The sequence below is a fragment of the Labeo rohita genome, chromosome 23 (assembly GCF_022985175.1).
Source record: "Labeo rohita strain BAU-BD-2019 chromosome 23, IGBB_LRoh.1.0, whole genome shotgun sequence".
In the NCBI taxonomy this organism is placed as follows: domain Eukaryota; kingdom Metazoa; phylum Chordata; class Actinopteri; order Cypriniformes; family Cyprinidae; genus Labeo; species Labeo rohita.
The window spans coordinates 11,320,709-11,340,674 of record NC_066891.1 but is presented as its reverse complement, the minus strand read 5'-3'; the positions used below and the strand labels follow the sequence as shown (position 1 = coordinate 11,340,674).

At 35.4% G+C, this 19,966-nt stretch overlaps 2 protein-coding genes across 2 annotated transcripts; one reads left to right on the top strand and one right to left on the bottom strand.

Annotated features, from left to right (window-relative positions):
* Positions 1-3,980: 3,980 nt before the first annotated feature.
* Positions 3,981-16,946, top strand: dnajc11a (DnaJ (Hsp40) homolog, subfamily C, member 11a). The gene is made up of 16 exons (XM_051096049.1): positions 3,981-4,084; positions 4,854-4,983; positions 5,458-5,531; positions 5,665-5,766; positions 5,849-5,983; positions 8,237-8,359; positions 9,746-9,819; positions 9,961-10,150; positions 10,242-10,327; positions 11,108-11,224; positions 11,318-11,473; positions 11,684-11,753; positions 11,976-12,033; positions 12,133-12,275; positions 15,485-15,614; positions 15,754-16,946. The coding sequence occupies exons 1-16, from the start codon at positions 4,013-4,015 to the stop codon at positions 15,777-15,779; spliced, it is 1,686 nt and encodes a 561-aa protein (XP_050952006.1). The 5' UTR covers positions 3,981-4,012; the 3' UTR covers positions 15,780-16,946.
* A 59-nt stretch (positions 16,947-17,005) lies between these two features.
* thap3 (THAP domain containing, apoptosis associated protein 3) lies at positions 17,006-19,913 on the bottom strand. The gene is made up of 4 exons (XM_051096067.1): positions 19,242-19,913; positions 18,538-18,733; positions 18,283-18,456; positions 17,006-18,199 (listed from the first exon to the last, which is right to left on the bottom strand). Exons 1-4 carry the CDS (start codon positions 19,313-19,315, stop codon positions 17,939-17,941), a joined length of 705 nt encoding a protein of 234 aa, XP_050952024.1. The 5' UTR covers positions 19,316-19,913; the 3' UTR covers positions 17,006-17,938.
* Between the last annotated feature and the right edge of the window lie 53 nt (positions 19,914-19,966).

Below are 19,966 nucleotides of genomic sequence, written 5' to 3'. Positions count from 1 at the left end.
CTTATGGCTCACTGAAAGTATCCGGAAAGTATCCTACACTGCTGAGCCTACGAGGGAAATAGTTTCTGACAGCCTACTCCAATAGTATATGCATGATGCTGTGGTTCTGGGTCCCATCTGAATTGCCTAGAAAACCTCAAAACTGCGTTTAGGACTATGGAAGTGGCATTATACCCGAGCTGATTAATTATTCGTTAGATTAAGCATTCGTTAATTGCGTCGAGCATATAGATAATGGCTTAAATGCCTCTCTGCCCGCAGCGAGTACCCGCCATGAAATGTTATCATTAAAGCGTCATCTTTATTGCTTGCAGTTGCTTGATAACACGAGTGCTTTCCAAATCCTTATCTGTTCATTTTCGAAGTGAAAAATCTTGGATTGTTGAATAAAATATTCTAAATGACCCGTGGAGAAAACAGTCGGCCCAGTCTATCAGATGAAACATCTGGTAATGGAATAAACATAACATTGTGACTCATAAACAAAATATTTGTGGACTAAATAAATCAAGTTCTATGTATATACAGCAAAGGTTTAATTTAAGATCAGAACGTGTTCAGAAGGCTAATAATAATATGTGAAGCTCTTGAAAAATGTTGGTATGCTACAGCTTTTGAGGCATCTGAATTCTCTAAGGGAGTGAAAATTATACTACAGCACAATTCCTTATGGAACATCTGCAATCTATTCTTGCCAGAATCACACATGGCATCACACAGAGGTCTTCACAGACTATCTACTCGTTACTTAATTCTCATTACATCATCACAACATCTTTTTTTCCATCTATTTAATTTGTCACAATCATTTCTACTCGATTTTATGAATTTTTAGAATTGATTTTATTCGTCGGTAATTAAAATCGAAGTGGACTTATTAAATGATTCCACACATACTGACATGACACTGATTTATTATTAGATTTTTTTTTTTTTCAAACACTAATGGAACTCAGCTTGGGTCTGACGTCAACTACAGCCCATTAACTAACCAAATGTTAATTAAGGCCAAAAGAGGGCGCCGGTTGACTTTTAAAACGAAATAAAGTAAATTAAACCAGAATGTTGGGTGAATAAAATGTCTATAATGAAAAAAAAAGTCTGATAGAAATGTATTTATTCTTTTAGATAGTCTTTGTGGATGTTTTGGAAAGACGCACCTGCACCTGCATTTCCATCACGTGTAAAATTATTTAATCAGTTTATATGAACTTCGTGCTATCAGAAGTCTAAACACGCTTGAACATTAGTAAACTTGCAGAGAAAACACATCGCATACAAAGCGCTTGTCTGAATATTCACATTTGGCCTCTTGAGAGCATGGGCAAGCGATAAGAAGAAAGCAGTAAAGACTGTCCCTGGTCTGAAAAATGCCAAAGCTCTGCTACTTTAACACACGCTAAATCCAGACTGCCTCTAATACCGCCTCAGATCGATATTTGAGGATAGTACCAATTAATTCATCGTATTTGAGAACTCATGTCCTGGGAAAACGCGTAATGTCAAAGAAAACTTTCTAGGCCTAAGTTAAATTAATAAATATTACATAGCCATATTCAGAGCTGGGTAGATTGCTTACAATTTGTAATCTGTTACTGTAAAAAATAAAAAACACAATTTGTTGAGTCAGCTTAATATAATTTGTTACCCTGCTGCCTTAAAATTTTAAGTTCAGTCAACTAAAATAAGTTTATTCAACTTGAAATGTTAAGTAACAACTTAGATATTTGTGTTTGCTAAACTTAATAGATGGGTAAGTAACCCAGCTGCCTTAAAATTTTAAGTTGATTCAACTCAAATATCTAAGTTGTCACTTAGTATAATTTAACATTTCAAGTTGAATAAACTTAAAATTTTAAGGCAGCCAGGTTACAAATTATTTTAAGTTAACTCAACAAATTGTTTTTTACAGTGTAGGTAATATAATAAGACTGCTTTTTGATTACTTTTAGATCATTTTTGACCTAGCTTGGTTATCACATTCAGTGTTGGGGGTAACACATTACAAGTAACTTGGGTTATGTAATCAGATTACTTTTTTAAAGTAACTATAGAGGAATGCAGTCCTTTTAGATTCACAATGAGTCACTTTTCCAAATAAGTAATGCACTTTGTTTTTTCGTTTATTCATTGACATCCCTCCTGTCCCCATGTTGAGGGAAACTGGGAGTGAGGTGCAGAGACAGAGCCACTTCCATCAGCCCAAGGCTTATTTATGTCACTTTTGATGTGAAAGGGTCTTTACAGTTGCCAGAAATATAACTTTTGGGTTTTTGGTTAGTAATAAACAAATAGGCAAACCTAGCCCAGGTAAAGTAACACAAAAGTAACATAACAAATTACGCATTAACTAAGTAACGGAATTAGTTACTTTTTTAAGTAACTCAGCATTGTAATGCATTACCTTTGAAAGTAACTTTCCCCAAAACTGATCACATTGATTTAAATAGGATAATATTGTACTATATTGACATACAAATACAAAGAATATGAAAATATATTCCATTTGTTGTGTTTGTGAAAGAACTGCATAGGGTTTATGATTTTACTGAAAAACTAATAATTCATTAAATCATAACAAAATGTTAAATTCAAATGAATTATTTTAAAATCAGTCAAAATAAATAGCTTACTAAAAAATATATATATAACGTTTTATTTGTTTGCCTGTATGTCATGTGATCATAACCAACCTAAGAGAACCAATGAACATGCAAATATGATACTTGATTATTAAAATATTTATTTTAAAATCTGAGGGGTACTTCAAGTAAATATATTAGGTAACAGAGGATCAGATGACAAAAAAGTTTGTGAATTTGTGCATTTTAATGTGTTAAACATAGAAATGCCTACAGAGTGATAATTTAAATAAATAAATAAAAATAAATAAATATGTTCATCAGTAGTTGAGGCAATGTTGAAACACTTATTAAACCTGAAATGATTTTTTTGTAAATCAGTGATCAAATGCTGTTTCACCACCTGACTGGTCTTTGTGTGACTGTCCACAAATCTTGAACACTTTGTGATTGTATATAAGCAGTAGGCTATTTTAGAATGGAAAATTTAAAAGACGAACAAGAAGAATTAGGGAGAATCAATATATTATAATATATTATGAATAATGTATTGCTATTGTGTAAATATGTAATCATGTATTCCATAAAATAGTAACTGTAGTCTAATTGCGAGTATTTTAAAATGTAATTTAATCTAATTACAAGTACATAATTTTTGGAATCTGATTATGTAATCCAGATTACATGTAATCAGTTACTACCCAGCTCCAGGGCCTGTTGTTTAAAAGTAATCTGATCGGATTTTGCCCATTGGATTGGATAAAATCTTGACATGGGGTGTTCAGAAGAAAAAAAAGGATTCTGAATTCGAGTTAGAACACAAAATAGAATCTTGATTTTGATCTGGATTAAATCCTCAGTTTGATACTTTCGATCCTAAAAAAAAAAAAGGATTATTCTGATCCCAGCAAAAAGGTGGATTTCAGGAACAAAAATGTAAAAAAAAAATGTTTAAACTGGTCCAAAAAATATGAAATTTAAAATGCATTATATCAAAAATATATTTATTTGACAGTTTTTTTTTTTATCAATGATTGTAAACTGCATTGCCACAATCATCAGAGATGGACCAGTCAGAAGTAGATATTTGTGTAAATGCAATGCAAAACTAGAATGCAAAACATTGCCATTTTTCCCCATATCTCTCTCTCTCCAGCTAATCAAGGTTTTCAGGATTACAAGAAACTTCCAAGCAGGTGTAATTTGGAGCTAAACTCTGCAGAGCTGTGACCCTCCAGGAATTGAGTTTGAGACCACTAGTATAGATACCTATTAGGACAGGCCCAAAAGAACTCACCCCTACATCCTCATGGTCAGTGTTTCCTCCCATCCTAGGGGTGGCGCTGAAGACCTTCACGCGCTCCGACTCTGCACACCAAAAATCAGCGTAGTTTGATCTGGCGCTGGGGCGGGGATGAAAGGTGGTAAATATGGCGGCGGCCTTGGAGGAAGATGAAATCGACAATGATGACTATTATTCTCTGTTAAACGTCCGCAGAGAGGTATGACATATTGTTATTAACAGAGAAGATTACGGTGAGACAGCTGCAAGTGAATAATAAATGTTGACGCTTCAGGTATCGCGCTTTTAAACAGGATCCGACAGCATGTTGTTAAGCTGTGGCTCAGTCAGCACACCGTGACCCTTACTTATCATTGTCTTCATGCAGGAATTTGACTGCATGCTCACTAATAGAGCTGATGCATATAACATGTAAATGCCTTATGTTCTCTTTAGACTTAAACGGGAAGAACCGAGTTTAAACACTAACCAAGTGATTCTTTTTAGCACTTCTCAACTCTAAAAGTGAAACTCTTTATAAAGTGTTGACTTCAATCAAGAAAACTCCACAAATTATAATAAAAACACCCATTAAACAAGATAGTTTTGTTTTTGCCAGCTGTTGAGTTTTAAAGAATTTATTTTAATAAATCTTTTACCATTTACTCAAAACCTGTAAAACTTTCTTTTGTGGAGATGTTATAAAGAATGTTAGGGATTGACAGCCATTTTTTTGTATACAGTATAATCAAATGGTAATTTTGACGTTTTCACTTTGTCAAACTTATTGGAATGGAACGAAAAGTCTTACGTTTTTGAGCTAACTTACTTTAATGTGTTCAAAGAAGTATTGAAAGGATTTTCAGTTGTGTTGATTACAACTTTTGAACTTGTTTTTGGACTTGCTTGAAGGTAATGTTATGTCCTCCCAAGAGCAATGCTGTAGTTTAAGTTTATGATGAATGCTTTCTTTTTAACTTTATATCCAGGCCACACAGGATGAACTCAAGGCTTCATATCGCCGTCTTTGCATGCTCTACCACCCAGATAAGCACAGAGATCCAGAGCTTAAGAGGCAGGCAGAGCAGCTTTTTAACTTGGTTCACCAGGCATATGAAGGTACAATGTTTTTGCACACTCAGACTTTTAAAGCCTTTGACAATGCAAGCCACTTTTGTTGTGGTATGTCTCTGTTTGTACTGTCAAGGAAGTGTTTTGTTGTGTCTGAAAGGGATAGTCCACCCAAAATGTAATATTTTCCCATCATTTACACACTCATGTTGTTCCAAACCATGCATTTTCTTCTACTGAACTAAAAAAGAAATATTTTGAAGAATCTTGATAACCAAAACATTTTAGTTCAGCTATGTCTTCCATTGTATGTTTTGACCATTCAAATGGAAGTCAGTGAAAACTGAAAGTGTTTAGTTACCAGCATTCTTCACAATATTTTCTAGAAAGTCATACAGGTTTGGAACAACCCTGAGATATTCATACAGTTTTTGGGTGAACAGACAGCTTCTCTTTACTAAAAGCAAGTTTTTAATACCAAGTCCTGAATATTTCATGATTGTGATTTATATTCCTTTGCAGTACTAAGTGACCCACAATCTAGAGCAATCTATGATATATATGGGAAGAGAGGGCTGGATGTGGAAGGATGGGAGGTAAGTTGAAGATTCAGAAGACTAAAAAATCCCTTAGCATTCGTTCCATTGTTCCATAACATTTCAAGCAAATCATTTTCCCTGTGAGCTTTTGTGTCATCTTTTTTGTGCTCTCTACAATAATGATGTCTAGGTTGTGGAGAGGAAAAGAACGCCAGCAGAGATCCGTGAAGAGTACGAGCGACTTCAAAGAGAGAGAGACGAGAGAAGACTACAGCAAAGGACCAACCCTAAGGTTTGACCTAATGCCTTCAAAGCAGCAGCAGCAGCTGTCATCATTAATACAGGTCTCGCTGATTGTTCCTTGTCTTGCTCAGGGGACAATAAGTGTGGGTATTGATGCGACAGACCTCTTTGATCGCTATGAGGAGGATTATGAAGAGATCTCTGGCGGTGGTGGCGGCCTACCGCACATTGAGATCAACAAGATGCACATATCCCAGTCTATAGAGGTACAGTTTTTATGTCATGTTTCTTCTAATGCATACTGTTGTAGATACATTACTGTTCAGAAGAATGGATCGGGAAGATATTTGTGTTTATTATGAAAGACAAATACTTTTAGTCAGGAAGAACGCAAGTTAAAACAATAAAGATTTGTAATGTTACAAAAGATTTCTATTTCAAGTAAGTGCTGGGTCATTCCGTGTTAATTCAACCAATTGAGCCGGGGCCCAAATTTTTGAATTTGCTAATATTTTTTCTGAAGAAAGATAGATGTGTATAGTGATGAAAGCCAAAATGTAATGGATGAATATTTACTGAGTAATCCACTATTTTGTAGAGGGGGGTCAAAATGGCTGTTTTCATCTGAGATTCAGACCCAAATTACAAGGGGGTTAAGTAAAAGTAAAATCTGTTGACTTTAGCCGTCTATGTTCCATTATGTGCCGATGAAGACCATTCAAAAATGGGGAAACGGCACTTTTCAAGTTTATATCCACAGTTTGCATGCCTGTCACTCAAAAAATGTTAAATATATCTTAATGCCCTATAAACATTGGGTCTTAAGAAACTTTCCTTTAGGCATTGTCATTTTTAGAGCCCTGTGTAGTTCGGTTCCAGAGATACTAGAATTTTAGTGTGGCTCTAAGAGTAAATTATTAAATTGTACACATTTTCAGTGGTTAGAAACCAAATGTGGGTCCATATCTGTGGGGACATATCTGTCTGAGTGCCATAAATATTCTTTTTCCAAAGTTTGCATGCCTATAACTCAAGAAGTATTAAGATATCGCTAAAGATAATCTTAATCTTTCAAGGCCCTACATCATTCAGTCCCAGAGATATGGGCACTTCAATGAGGCTCCATGTCCATATTGTTAAATATTACCCATTTTCAGTGGTTGAAAACCAAATATTGGTCACTTCGCATACAGCCACATACATATAGATATTTTATTTAAAGAACAATGTCTGAAAAATGTTTTCCTCTATCAAAACAATAGCATGGGACATACTTGTTTGACTGTCATAAATATTCTTTTTCCAAAACTTGTGTGCCTGTAACTCAAGAAGCATTAAAGTTATGAGCTGCGGAAGGATTTGAAATTTGTTTGATTTGACATGGAGTGACCCTGCTGTTCTTTTGAGCTTTCTGTTCTTCCAAGAATACCTGAAAAATGTATCAGGTTTCCAGAAAATATTAAGCAGTACAACTGTTTTTTCTTATGATAAGAACTGCTGATCATATCACATTTTTAGCAATAAATCAGCGTATTAGAATGATTTCTGAGGGATCCTGTGACAATGGATTGATGGATACTGAAAATTCAGCTTGTTCATTGCAAAAATAAATTAATTATAGTTTACAATATATAAAAAAAAAATTCTCATATTTCACAGTATTACTGGTTTCACTGTATTTTGTTTAAATTCAGCTTTGTTGAGCATGTGACCTCTTTCAAAAAATGTAGTAACTCCAGTCTGTTAGGAAATTATGAATTATGTGTTTACATATAAATATGTTTCCTGTGTATAGGTCAGTTAGGTCAGTGACGTGATGATTTTTTTTTTTTTTTTGGTCCCGTTGTTTTTATACACGTTGTTTGTATTTGTTTGAAACACTTTTTATTCTAAAAATGTGTTTTGTGGTAAATATACAGAATTAATAAAATATATTTATTTTTAATCCATTAAATTCAAACTTGGGTCCCACTTTATATTAGATGGCGTTACCTACTATGTACTTTGCAAAACACTTTTGCTGTAATTCAGGTGGGATACAGGTAAGGTTAGGGACGGGTTTGGTGGTATGGGTAATTTTAAGGATAGGTTAAGGTATAAAGGATGGGTCAACAGTGTAACTCTAAATGTAATTACAGAAATTACTTACAGGTCGAATTGCATGCAGGTATTTTTATAATATAAGTACAATGTAAAAACATGTATGTATATCGTAAGTGCATCGTGTCAAATGATTAATTTAAATGTAAGTACATAGTAGTTAAGGCCACCTAAAATTAAGTGGGACCCAAACTTGAAAATGAAAGTGTTTTTTTTTTTTTGTGTTTTAGTGTTTTTTAGGGGAAAAAAAACCCCATGAAACATGAAAAAGTACATAGAACTTTCTAGGGGACTTTTTTTGTTTTAAACTAGATGCGCTATTTCTTTTCTTTTCAAAGATTTTTACTGGTATTTATTGTGGAAACACTTATATGTCGTTGACCTTGATCTTAATCTAATGTCCATCCCTGCTCCCTTAGGCCCCTTTGACAACCTCAGACACAGCCATTCTCTCTGGCTCTCTCTCCACACACAACGGCAATGGGGGAGGAAACATAAACTTGGCCTTGCGACGTGTCACATCAGCTAAGGGCTGGGGAGAAGTAAGTGCTTTCAGTTAATGCAGGGGTGCCCAAACTCGGTCTTGGAGGGCCGGTGTCCTGCAGAGTTTAGCTCCAACTTGCCTCAACACACCTGCTGGGATGTTTCTAGTATGCATGGTAAGAACTTGATTAGCTGGTTCAGGTGTGTCTAATTGGGGTTGGAGCTGAACTCTGCAGGACATCGCCCCTCCAGGACCAAATCTGGCCAGCCCTGAGTTAATGCTTTACATAAAAACAGGTCTCTGTGCTTACTTTTCTTTTTAGGAGCACAGTCAAAATTCCAGGAGCACATTCTAATCAATAATCAAAAAATCTAAACAAAAATTTGCCTTCCCATTACAAGGTGATATTTGACTCCTGAAAGTGATTTACAGGGGAATTTTGTAATGGCTTTTTCTAACTTTATTAAAAGTATGTCATCTTTTATGTCAGTTTTTTTTTTTTTTGTATATATTTTATAAGCTTTTTAAAATGTCTAATTAAAACAACAGAATAAGAACAAGTAGAATTATAAGAAGTTACTAATCAGATGAAATCAGTATTAACAAAATTAATTTATGCTACAGAGGTGGCACAGAGGAACACAAAAATGGCTTCTAGGTTTATTTTCATGTTTAATGAGGCTCAGAGGTTGCATGTGTGCAATTCATAAATTCATGTTGAGATTAATGTTTTAAATATATCATTTTGAATACAAAAGTCTTAAATGATTTAAATAACTGAAAAGATACTTTTAAAATGAAACTAAAACTGCCAGTAGGTAGCAGCAAGTCACTGTTTTAATTACTGAATTATTCATTCCTTTGATTCGTTCAAACGGCTTATTCATTCAGGAATACAGCAAGTGACTATCTTTATGAATGGGAAATTTAATCATTGACACACTAGATTCATTAAAAAAAAAACGTTCATTCATAAACGAAACACTGCTGTGTTTGAATGGAGATGTGCAGTGGCTCAATTGTGACTTGTTTCAAACTATTTTTGACAATGAAATGGAGCAAAATCAGATAATAGTGTTATAATCAGGCAATGTAAGTCACTTAAAACTGTCACTCATCTTAGTTCATCGCTACACTGCACAGTAAATCACTTATTTACACTCTCTCACACTTTATGAAAGGATTTGTGAAATATGTTTGTGATACATTACTCAATGTTGCAAAAACACGTGGAAACCTTTGAAGCTCCCCTCAGTGCAAACACAAATATGCTGATCGGGTCAGTAGCACTTGGTGCTCCTAAATATTTTTTCATAGTCGCATGCAGTAGTTTTCAGTCGCAAATGCGACTGAAATGGTCGCACTGTAGAGCCCTAAATAATGTACTGGATTATCATTTTTCCTGAGCATGTAACTGAGTATGATTCATACATGTTTAATACAGGTTGAGTTTGGGGCAGGAGACACACATGGCCCTCTCTTTGGGTTAAAGATTTTCCGTAACTTGACTTCACGCTGGTAAGTACAGCACATCTCTGTGGTTTTTGAGTAATTTAGTTGAATTATCGTTTAATTTCTTTTTTGTTAAAAAAAAATGTATATTTTGACTGTTTGCATGATATTGAGTGTATTATATACTAAGAAATATTTGTTTTTTAGCTTCACGACAGCTCATTGTGGCATGCAGTTTTCATCCCGCGGTATACGGCCGGGTCTCACTACTATGCTTGCGCGCCACCTGGATAAGAACACTATGGGTTATTTACAGTGGCGCTGGGGAACGCAGTCTTCCATGAACACCAGCATCGTCAGGGACACCAAAAGCAGTCATTTTACCTTCGCTGTGCAGGTCAGTTGCTGTTTTTGCGCAGCAGCCCCTGAGCTTTATTCCAGTGTTTTATCTCAAACACTGTTCATCATCTTTTTTTTTATTACCATAGTTGGGAATTCCACATACATTTATCATGATGAGCTACCAGTACAAATTCCAGGATGATGACCAGACCAAGATCAAGGGCTCTGTCAAGTATGTATCTGTGAAAGCTGCCTTTGTTTGCTTATGTTTTGCATAGAGTTTGTAGTTGTATTTTTTTGGCTATATTTGATTAGTTTAAAGAGTTTTGAATATTATTATACCCAATAATTTGTAATATTTATTAACTGAAACTAACTGTATTTGTTTTTTGGGGGGAAGGGGGGGTTTGGGACATTATTCATTTGCTGTATTTGAAGAGTTCTGTTTTATCAAAATTTTTCATTGTTATACTTTGTGTTCACATTGTGTTTTACATTTTTTGGGTTGAGTTTACATCACTCACCCTGTTTGGCACAGATTTTTTCTTGACTTTGTGTAAACATAAAAAAAAATGGTTTGCATCAAGTTCAGATAAAATCGGATATGAACCCTGCTCAAATGAAGTTGAAAACCACATATACATTGAATTTCACCTTTCCTCGTATTCGTACAGCCTATTTCAATCTTTAGTTCAAGCTGTGTTGAATTAGGTTAGCCTTGTAGCCTTGTGTTTTTGGTTGCTTATTTCACATTTGAGATCAAATATTATATGGCAAGTACTGCTGTGGACTCCCTAGGAGTCATAGACTTACTGTTAAAAACAGCTGGTCTAATCAATGTAAATAAATAGGAAATCTGTGTATTTGTCCTTGCAGTGCAAATGCAACTATCCTAGATTCTGTGTTCATATGACCTCCAGTTTATTTGTGGCTAATCACTACCAAGCGTCTTAATGATTCTCATGTTCTGTTTCTAGCCTGTTAAATTAAAATAACAGCACTTGTGTTGCAGGTCAGGGTTTTTCGGTACGGTGGTGGAATACGGTGCTGAGACTAAGATCAGTCGACACAGTGTCCTCGGCGCTACAGTTAGTGTCGGAGTACCTCAAGGCGTCTCTCTCAAGATCAAGTAAAATGCTTTTGATCATTTTGCAGCTCTTTCCCAGTAGCAGTTTTTCAGCAGCTCTGAAATCATGGTATTTTTTCCTATTCCCTATCCCAGGTTGAACCGTGCGAGCCAGACGTACTTCTTCCCAATTCACTTAACAGATCAGCTTCTACCCAGCGCCGTTTTTTATGCCACTGTCGGACCTCTTGTGTTCTACTTGGCCATCCAGCGGCTAGTTATCAGACCTTACCTTCGTGCTCAGCAGGAACAGTAAGCCTTTTTAGCTGATTAAATGTGCAGTAGCATTCTCCACCTGTTTTATTTTGTTGTCTTTTATTGGCCAGTTGACTTCCTCCTCTCCAACCTTTGTCCCCTGTGAGTCTGGAAAATAATAGACTGAAATCCGTTTAAATGGCTGTGAAACTGTGAGTAAAAGAGCAAATGAGTAAATTAAAATTGAACCTTCCGTCTTTTGTTCAGGGAGCTCGAGAAGCAGCGGGAGAGCTCGGCATCAGACGTTGCCAAGAAGAAGCAAGAGGCAGAAGCAGCTGTGAGTTCATAACGTCTAAATACGCTGCAAATAATTTATAACGCATGACCGTTTAAAGTGGTCATAACTTTCACGGCAGGCTCTTTGTGTTCACAGAAACAATGAGTTAGCGTCAGGCTATCGTTCTTATCTGCACATCAGTCGCTGTGTCAGGGTGATAAATGTGTGCCTTCACTATGTGCATATACAAGCAGTCTCATTTGAAATCACTCTTTTCTCTAGGTTCTGCTGATGCAAGAGTCTGTGCGTAGAATTATCGAAGCAGAAGAGTCCAAAATGGGTACGACTGCGTAACTCCCGATAGCATTGAACAAGATCAAGCTATGATTTGAACTCTGTGCCGAGTGAGGATTGGTGACTTAATCTTCTTGTGTACCAGGTCTGATCATCCTCAACGCCTGGTATGGCAAGTTTGTGACAGACAACAGCCGTAAGCACGAAAGGGCAAGGGTCATTGATGTGACGGTCCCTCTACAGTGCCTGGTGAAGGACTCCAAGCTCATTCTCACAGAAGCCTCTAAGGTAAAGCACAGTTATGCTTGCTTTGTAATTGCTTTTGGTCCAGAAGACAAATAAGGGATGAGAGTAGAGGGTTATTGGAACAGCAATGAATTCTCAAAAGGGTTTATCTAGTTTTATTCTAGGTTTAAGGTTTTCTGTATGTTTTGTATGTGCTTTCCAAAGCTTGATTTTTGCTTCTAAAATATTAAGTGTATCTTTGGTATTGCTGTACTGAAAGAAATGGAAAGGCAAACTGCAAATTAATGAAAATTCTAAACAATTATAAACGAAGATGTACACGAGTTCAAAAGTTTGAGGTTGGTATGATTTTTTTTTTTTTTTTTTTTTTATAAGAAAAAGCTTTCAGCAAAGATGCATTAAAGGATTAGTTCACTTCTAGAATAATATTTCTTGATAATTTACTCACCCCCATGTCATCAAAGATGTTGATGTCTTTTTTTCCCTTCAGTTGAAAAGAAATAAAGGCTTTTAAGGAAAACATTAATTCCAGGATTTTTCTCCATATAGGAGACACAACGGGTTGAAGGTCCAAACTGCAGTTTTAGTGCAGCTTCAAAGGGCTCTACACAATCTCAGCTGAGGAATAAGGGTCTTATCTAGCAAAACGATCAGTCATTTTCTAAAAAAAATAAGAAATGATATGCTTTTTAACCACAAATGCTCATCTTGCACTAGCTCAACTTCACGCATTACATATTCACGTTGGAAAGGTCACGGGTGACGTAGACTGAAGTACCAACCCAGTGTTTACAAAGTGAACGTGCAAAGAAAGTCAAAAGCTCTTTACAAAAAAAGGGCTTTTATTGTTTCACTAAGACCCTTATTCTTTGGCTGGGATCGTGTAGAGCCCTTTGAAGCTGCATTAAAACTGCAATTTGGACCTTAAACCCACTAGCTCCCATTGAAGTCCACTATGTGGAGAATATTATTAAAGTGTCCCTATTATGGATTATGAAAGGTTCATATTTTGGTTTTGGGAGTCCTCAAAAACAGGTTGGCATGCAAGGTCAAAAAGCACTTTCATAGTCTTTTTTTTTTTTACCTTTTTTGCTCAACGACTCCCAAATTAATCACTCAAAGAATCATTTGTCCATACCCCTCCTTTGTATGACGCTAATCTGCGGTGATTGGTCCGATGACCCAGTCTGTTGTGATTGGTCTACTGCGTGCAGCACATTTCAGAAATGGAACGCCCATCAGCATTACTCTAACCCACAACCTGGTGGTAAACACCCAAACAGCCTTAGTATATGTGTTAGCACAATGCAAAAACGTATTGCTAAAGCACTGCAGTTTGTACACTATTGTTTTGCTCTTTTCTTTATCAGAACTCCAAGTAATAACAACAACAAACATTCACTATTCAACGACATATTTCTAGACAATTGCTAGCGAACAGATGTTGCTGTTAGCCGGTTAGCCAGAGACCTACAAGCTGCATAGAACGACCACAACACGCAAAACTAAATACATATTTTGCATGCTACAGAGTACACAAGAGCAACAATTTTGAAAGGATTACTTCACTTTCAGAATAAAAATTCTGAATAAAAAACATTCCAGGATTATTCCCCATATAGACTTCAGTGGTACTCAATGGATTAAAGGTTAAAAATGCGGTCTCATTTTCTCATTTTTCTCCAACTTCAAAATCGCCCTACATCACTGTTTTACCTTTATTTTAGTAAAGGGCGTTTGACCCTCCTTGCATGTTTACCTTGTAAACACTGGGTCAGTACTTCTGCAGCGATGTGGGATGATTTTGAAGTTGGAGAAAAAAATGATTTGGGAGTTTTTCGACATACCCTAACTGTACCCTAAGAGATTTACCCTCAGTGCAGAGCAATTTGTGTAATTTTCAAAAATCCATAATAGGGGCACTTTAAAGTCTGCTATATGGAAAATATGAAAATCCTGGAATGTTTTCCTCAAAAAAACTTAATTTCTTTTTGACTGAAGAAGGAAAGACATGAACATCTTGGATGACATGGGAGTGAGTAATCATCAGGAATTTTTTATTCTAGAAGTGAACTAATCCTTTAAATTCATTAAAAGTGACAGTGAAGACAGTTAAGATGTCACAAATTTACAGTTTCATAGAAATGTTGTTCTTCTGAACTCTGTACTTTTATCAATTTCCACAAATATATAAACCAGAACATCTGGTTTTCAACATTGACAATAAGAATTGTTTATTTGAGCACTGAATCAGCTGAATGGTGCTGACATTTAAAAAAAAAATTAGCATTTCTGAAATTTAGCTTACAGCATAAAAAAGATTGCTTTAAAGTTCACTTCCAGAACAAAAATTTACAGATAATTTACTCACCCCCTTGTCATCCAAGATGTTTATCTTTCTTTCAGTCAATAAGAAATTGTTTCTTGAGGAAAAAAAAAGGAATTAACATCATATAGTGGACTTTAATGATGCCCCCAAGTTTGAACTTCTAAAATGCAGTTTAAATGCAGCTTCAAATGGCTCTAAATGATCCCAGCTGAGGAAGAAGGGTCTTATCTAGCAAAATGATCATTTTCAAAAACAAATTGACAAATTTTTATACTTTTTAACCTCAAACGATCATCTTGTCTAAGTCTATGTGAACTCTGTTTTTTACGGTTCAATACAGTCAATACAGTTAGGGTATATCTCAAAACTCCCATCTCGTTTTCTTCCCCAACTTCAAAATGGTCCTACATCGCTGCAAAAGTACCGACCCAGTGTTTACAAAGTGAACATGCAAAGAAGATCAAAGGGAAAACAGTGATGTAGGGTGATTTTTGATGTTGAAGAAGAAAACGAGACGGGAGTTTTTTGACATACCCTAATTGTATTTACCCGGATTACACAGACTACTCATGCGCATGGCAGAGACAAGACAAGACGAGAATTTGAGGTTAGAAAGAATACAAATTGTCCATTTGTTTTGAAAATGACCATTGAAGTCCACTATATGGAGAAAATTCCTGGAATGTTTTCCTAAAGAAACATAATTTCTTATCGACGGAAGAAAAAAAGGGCATGAACATCTTGGATGACAAGGGGGTGAGTAAATTATCTGTAAATTTTTGTTGTGGAAGTGAACTTCCCCTTTGAGGGTCCTAGTGTTGTACAAAATGTTTAACAAACAAAAGATAACCGAACTGCTGCACCCCTAATGTTAAACACTCTTGCAGATATTAATTGGATGTTTTTCCATGCATGTCCTCAGGCTGGGTTACCGGGCTTCTACGACCCCTGTGTAGGTGAGGAGAAGAGTCTGAAGGTGCTGTATCAATTCAGAGGTGTGATGCACCAAGTTCTATGTGGTGACACAGAAGCACTCAGGATACCAAAACAATGTGAGCAATTATTTTAATTCTTAATATCCTGACTTTATGATGACAGATGCTTAATTATGTTTACCAGCAGTGAGGATGAATGCTATTCCCAATTGTCATTTAAAATCTCTTGTTGTTTTGTCTTTCCTCTCTCTTGTAGCCCACAGGATTGATAATGACAGTTAGGAACATGTATCTCTTGAGCTAAAAGGGACAGTTTGGACTGGTATAGACTGATGAGACACAGAGTATTGCCCTGGAAACACTCTGTGCCCTTACAAGTCTTCATATACCTATTTATCCTTTATTTTGTGCTGTTTTAAATATTATTCTACATGATGTCTGTTTGCAAATTAGAACTAATTGGAACATTTAATTTGCTGGATTTGCATTAATAAAAATGTCCTTTCCCAGAAAATGCTAGATACAGATATATTTTTGTGTTGGTAGGCCTTACAACCATTTTTAAACAAAGGCCCCCTTCGTCAAATATGGATCCACAACAGTGCCTGTAATCAGCACTCAGCAGAGAGAGCTATTTTATCCTCATTACATCACAGAGAAACCATTGCTGCTTGATCCGACTCACTGAATCCCACAGGAGCCGGTGTACCCCAGCTGTCAGCCTTCTTTCTATATCTGACTTTTTGTACCACCAGCTTCCAAATACATGATCTTGCAAGTGTTTAGGAGGCAAAGCATGTTCTTCGTGAAACCCTGGCTGCTTAATCATTTGCATTATTTTTCTCTTTCATCCCATTCCCTCAAGTCTAATATTTGGAGGCCCACCTCTTGTACTTCACATCTGCCAGCAGTGACATAGGAGTTGAAGGGGCCAGTGCACACAATATGCCGGTACTGTCTATTGCGTGCTGGTTGAGGAAACAGAATGTGAACTGCGTACTAAATCTCATGTAAGGCTAGTCTCCCACCTTGTGTCCAAAGACTTGAATAGCAGTGGATGAAGGGATAATAGTGGAATGTCCTCTGTTTGTGTTTTAGACTCAATCTCCCTTAATCCATGCATTTAGTGCCATAATTCATACAAGATCCAAACCCCTATTACAGTCTTTGGTTGATTTAAACTTTTTGTTGCCTTTTTTGGTATTTGGGATCTTTATGCAAAAAATGCATTTGTCATGATAAATGACTCTTTATTTTAAAGACTGGCTGTATGGAATCTCTGTTTCCTTTTTGAGTAGTATAATTTATATGAAATGTGTCCATTCTGCACATTTGCCATTTGAATGATGTTAAAAAAGACGATCTATAATTGTTGGCTGGAGTATTGGTTTGTTCAAAGGTGTTTGTTATACTTGACCTAATGGCCTACCACTTACAGCAAGTATAGACTCATTTTTAAAATAAATCATCAAGGAACAATGGAAATGTATGTTGTGTTTGAATGGTGTACATGGTTTTTATTTTAAAAAAAAAAAAAATAGAAAATGATGTTTTCTCAATTGTTTTAAGCAGGGTGACATTTGATATATGTGACCGTGGACCACAAAACCAGTCATAAGCAGCAGGCTACAGGCTATTTGTAGCAATAGCCAACAATACACTGTATGGGTCAAAATTATCAATTTTTCTTTTATGCCAAAAATCACTAGAATATTAAGTAAAGATCACGTTCCATGAAGATATTTTACACATTTCCTAAAATAAATGTATCAAAACTTAATTTTTGATTAGTAATATGCATTGCTAAGAACTTAATTTGGATTTTTTTTTTTTTTTTTTTTTTGCACCCTCAGATTCCAGATTTCCAAATAGCTGTAACATATATTGTCCTATCCTAACATAACCATACATCAATGGAAAGCTTATTTATTCAGCTTTCATATGACTTATATATCTCAGTTTTGGAAAAATGACCCTTATGACTGATTTTGTGGTCCCGGGTCACATATTGTAATCAATAGCACTTTACAGTAAGGGTCTATTTAACATTAGTTAACATTAACTAACACTGAAGTAATACTTTAATAGCATTTATTAAACTTTTTTATGGACCTGAGCTAGCATGTACTAACAATTAACTTTTATATTTTTTTAACTAATGTTAAAGATAAATAAATGTGACCTTACTGTAAAATGTTACCATTTATTCTATAAATATTATCCTGAAAATCTTTGTGCAAAAAAATCTTTTACACAAGTCAAACCCAAAGCACAGTAATTTCAAGTTTTAATTGGACATATCTGTCCAATTAAACAAAAAACTTGTCACTTTTGCATTTTTTAGAGAAATATATACTGAACACATTTTCTGTGACCAAAAGTTCAGTCTTCCTTAAAGTTCAAAGTTGTTTGTGCAACCCGAAGTTTTCATTACTGCTTGACTAGGTCTTTGAGCCACTTCCACATTGTACTGGAAGCTGCGAATGTCTTTGACGATATGTAGATCTACATTTGAGCTGTCTACGCAAAGTCAGAAGTTTTCTTTGAGCGTCTTGCAGTTTGAGTTGCATTCTTTTTATCAGTCTGCATTTAGTCTGCAACCTTTTCTGCAGCCAGTTGTTGGTGTCTAAAACATTAAACAGACGAGCTTTGGTCGTGCATGGATCCAAAAGAGCATAGGTGTGGTCTGTGGCAGCTAAATCCTGTTAAAAAATTATAATAATCCATAACTATTATTATATATACACACAATAATACAAGAGTGACTGTAAGATAAAAGATTCACTTTTGTTGTTTGACAGTGATCCTCTTCATTGCTGTGAGAGTGTTGAGCATCCTCATGCATTTCCTCAGTTTGAGTATCCTCAATGAGAGGAGGCGTCCTATCAGGCGCAGTGTCATCCCATTTATCAGCAGCAGATTTTAAAGCTCGCTTCAGCCTCTTCCTAGAATTATTTTGCTGACGGCACAAAGACAATGAGACTAAGATGAAAAGCACATTTTGTATTAATTTTTTTATCTATACAGTGACCTTATTTACCTTTGTATCCTGAGGTGGGACTGCAAAGAGAGTTGGCACTGCATTCCACAGCAGATTTTTACGGTTGCCCAAACCACTGAAACAATCTGGGGTGAAATGAAGTGAACAGATAACCATGTGCTTTCTTGGCTGAAAGTCGTCACGTCCAATGTTGTCTAACCATTGCTTCAGAACCGATGGTTTACTAAAAGGGAACCTGCCAAGGGATAAAGGTTAATTGTCTTTCAAAATATATTTGTGACCCTGGACCACAAAACCAGTTTTAGGTAGCATGGGTAAATTTGTAGCAATAGCCACAAATACATTGTATGGGTCAAAATGATTTTAAATAAATTATTTTATAATAATTTTTTATTTTATGCCAAAAATAATGTTCCATGAAGATATTTTGTACATTTCCTAACATAAATATATCAAAACTAGTAATATGCATTGCTAAAAACTTTATTTAGACAACTTTAAAAGTGATTTTCTCAATATTTATTTATTTATTTATGCACCCTCACATTCCATATTTCCAAATAGTTGTATCTCGGACAAATATTGTCCTATCCTAACAAACCGTACATCAATGGAAAGCTTATTTATTAAAAAAAGAAAAAAACATCTAAAAAATTGACCCTTATGACTGGTTTTGTGGTCCAGGGTCACATTTAGAAAGTCTCTAAGATCATCTTGGCAGTAAGCTGTCTATTATTACCTACCTGTGGAAGGTGATTTCTGGATTTTTGTTATTGTACCTATTTGTGCAATTAAATGCAGAACAACTTTTCGGCATCTTTGCCCCGAACAAAGATGGCTCTTATCAAAAGCCCCGCAGTGTCTCAAAATGTTTAAAACTTACATCATGAACACTGATCTTTGCTGAACTATACGATATAGTCATCATATTACAATCAATAAAAACAAAATAAATCTAATATCACATCCTTATTTACAAAAACAATTCTTAAAACGAACGGAATTGTATTTATTTCAGTTATGTTTTCCGGTGATTCTCCACCATGTTTTCAAAATAAAAGTCCCAGGGAAAGTGCGCCTCACTTTAGAAACTCACAAAAGTCTTTGTTAACTCGTTTAAAATTTCTTAACCCATTTAATACTTCTGAGAACATTTATTTTTTATAAACATATTTTACAGTCAACGTAAATAAAAGAGTGGGCTTTAAGTGAACGTTTCACATGACACGGTTTTTAAGTCCCACCCGAAATGTGATTCAAAGCTCCATAAAAGGAAGTTTGTACAACATGTCAATGATGTTCTAAATGATTATTTAATTACAATGCTTATTCAACTAAAAAGCTATTGTTAAAATGTATTAACATCCATTTCGTCCACGGGACCTTATTGGTATTTAGTATTTTTATTTTCAAGTAGGAATATCAATATACTTTAAATAAAGCTTTGATAAGTTCAAGATTGTTTTGT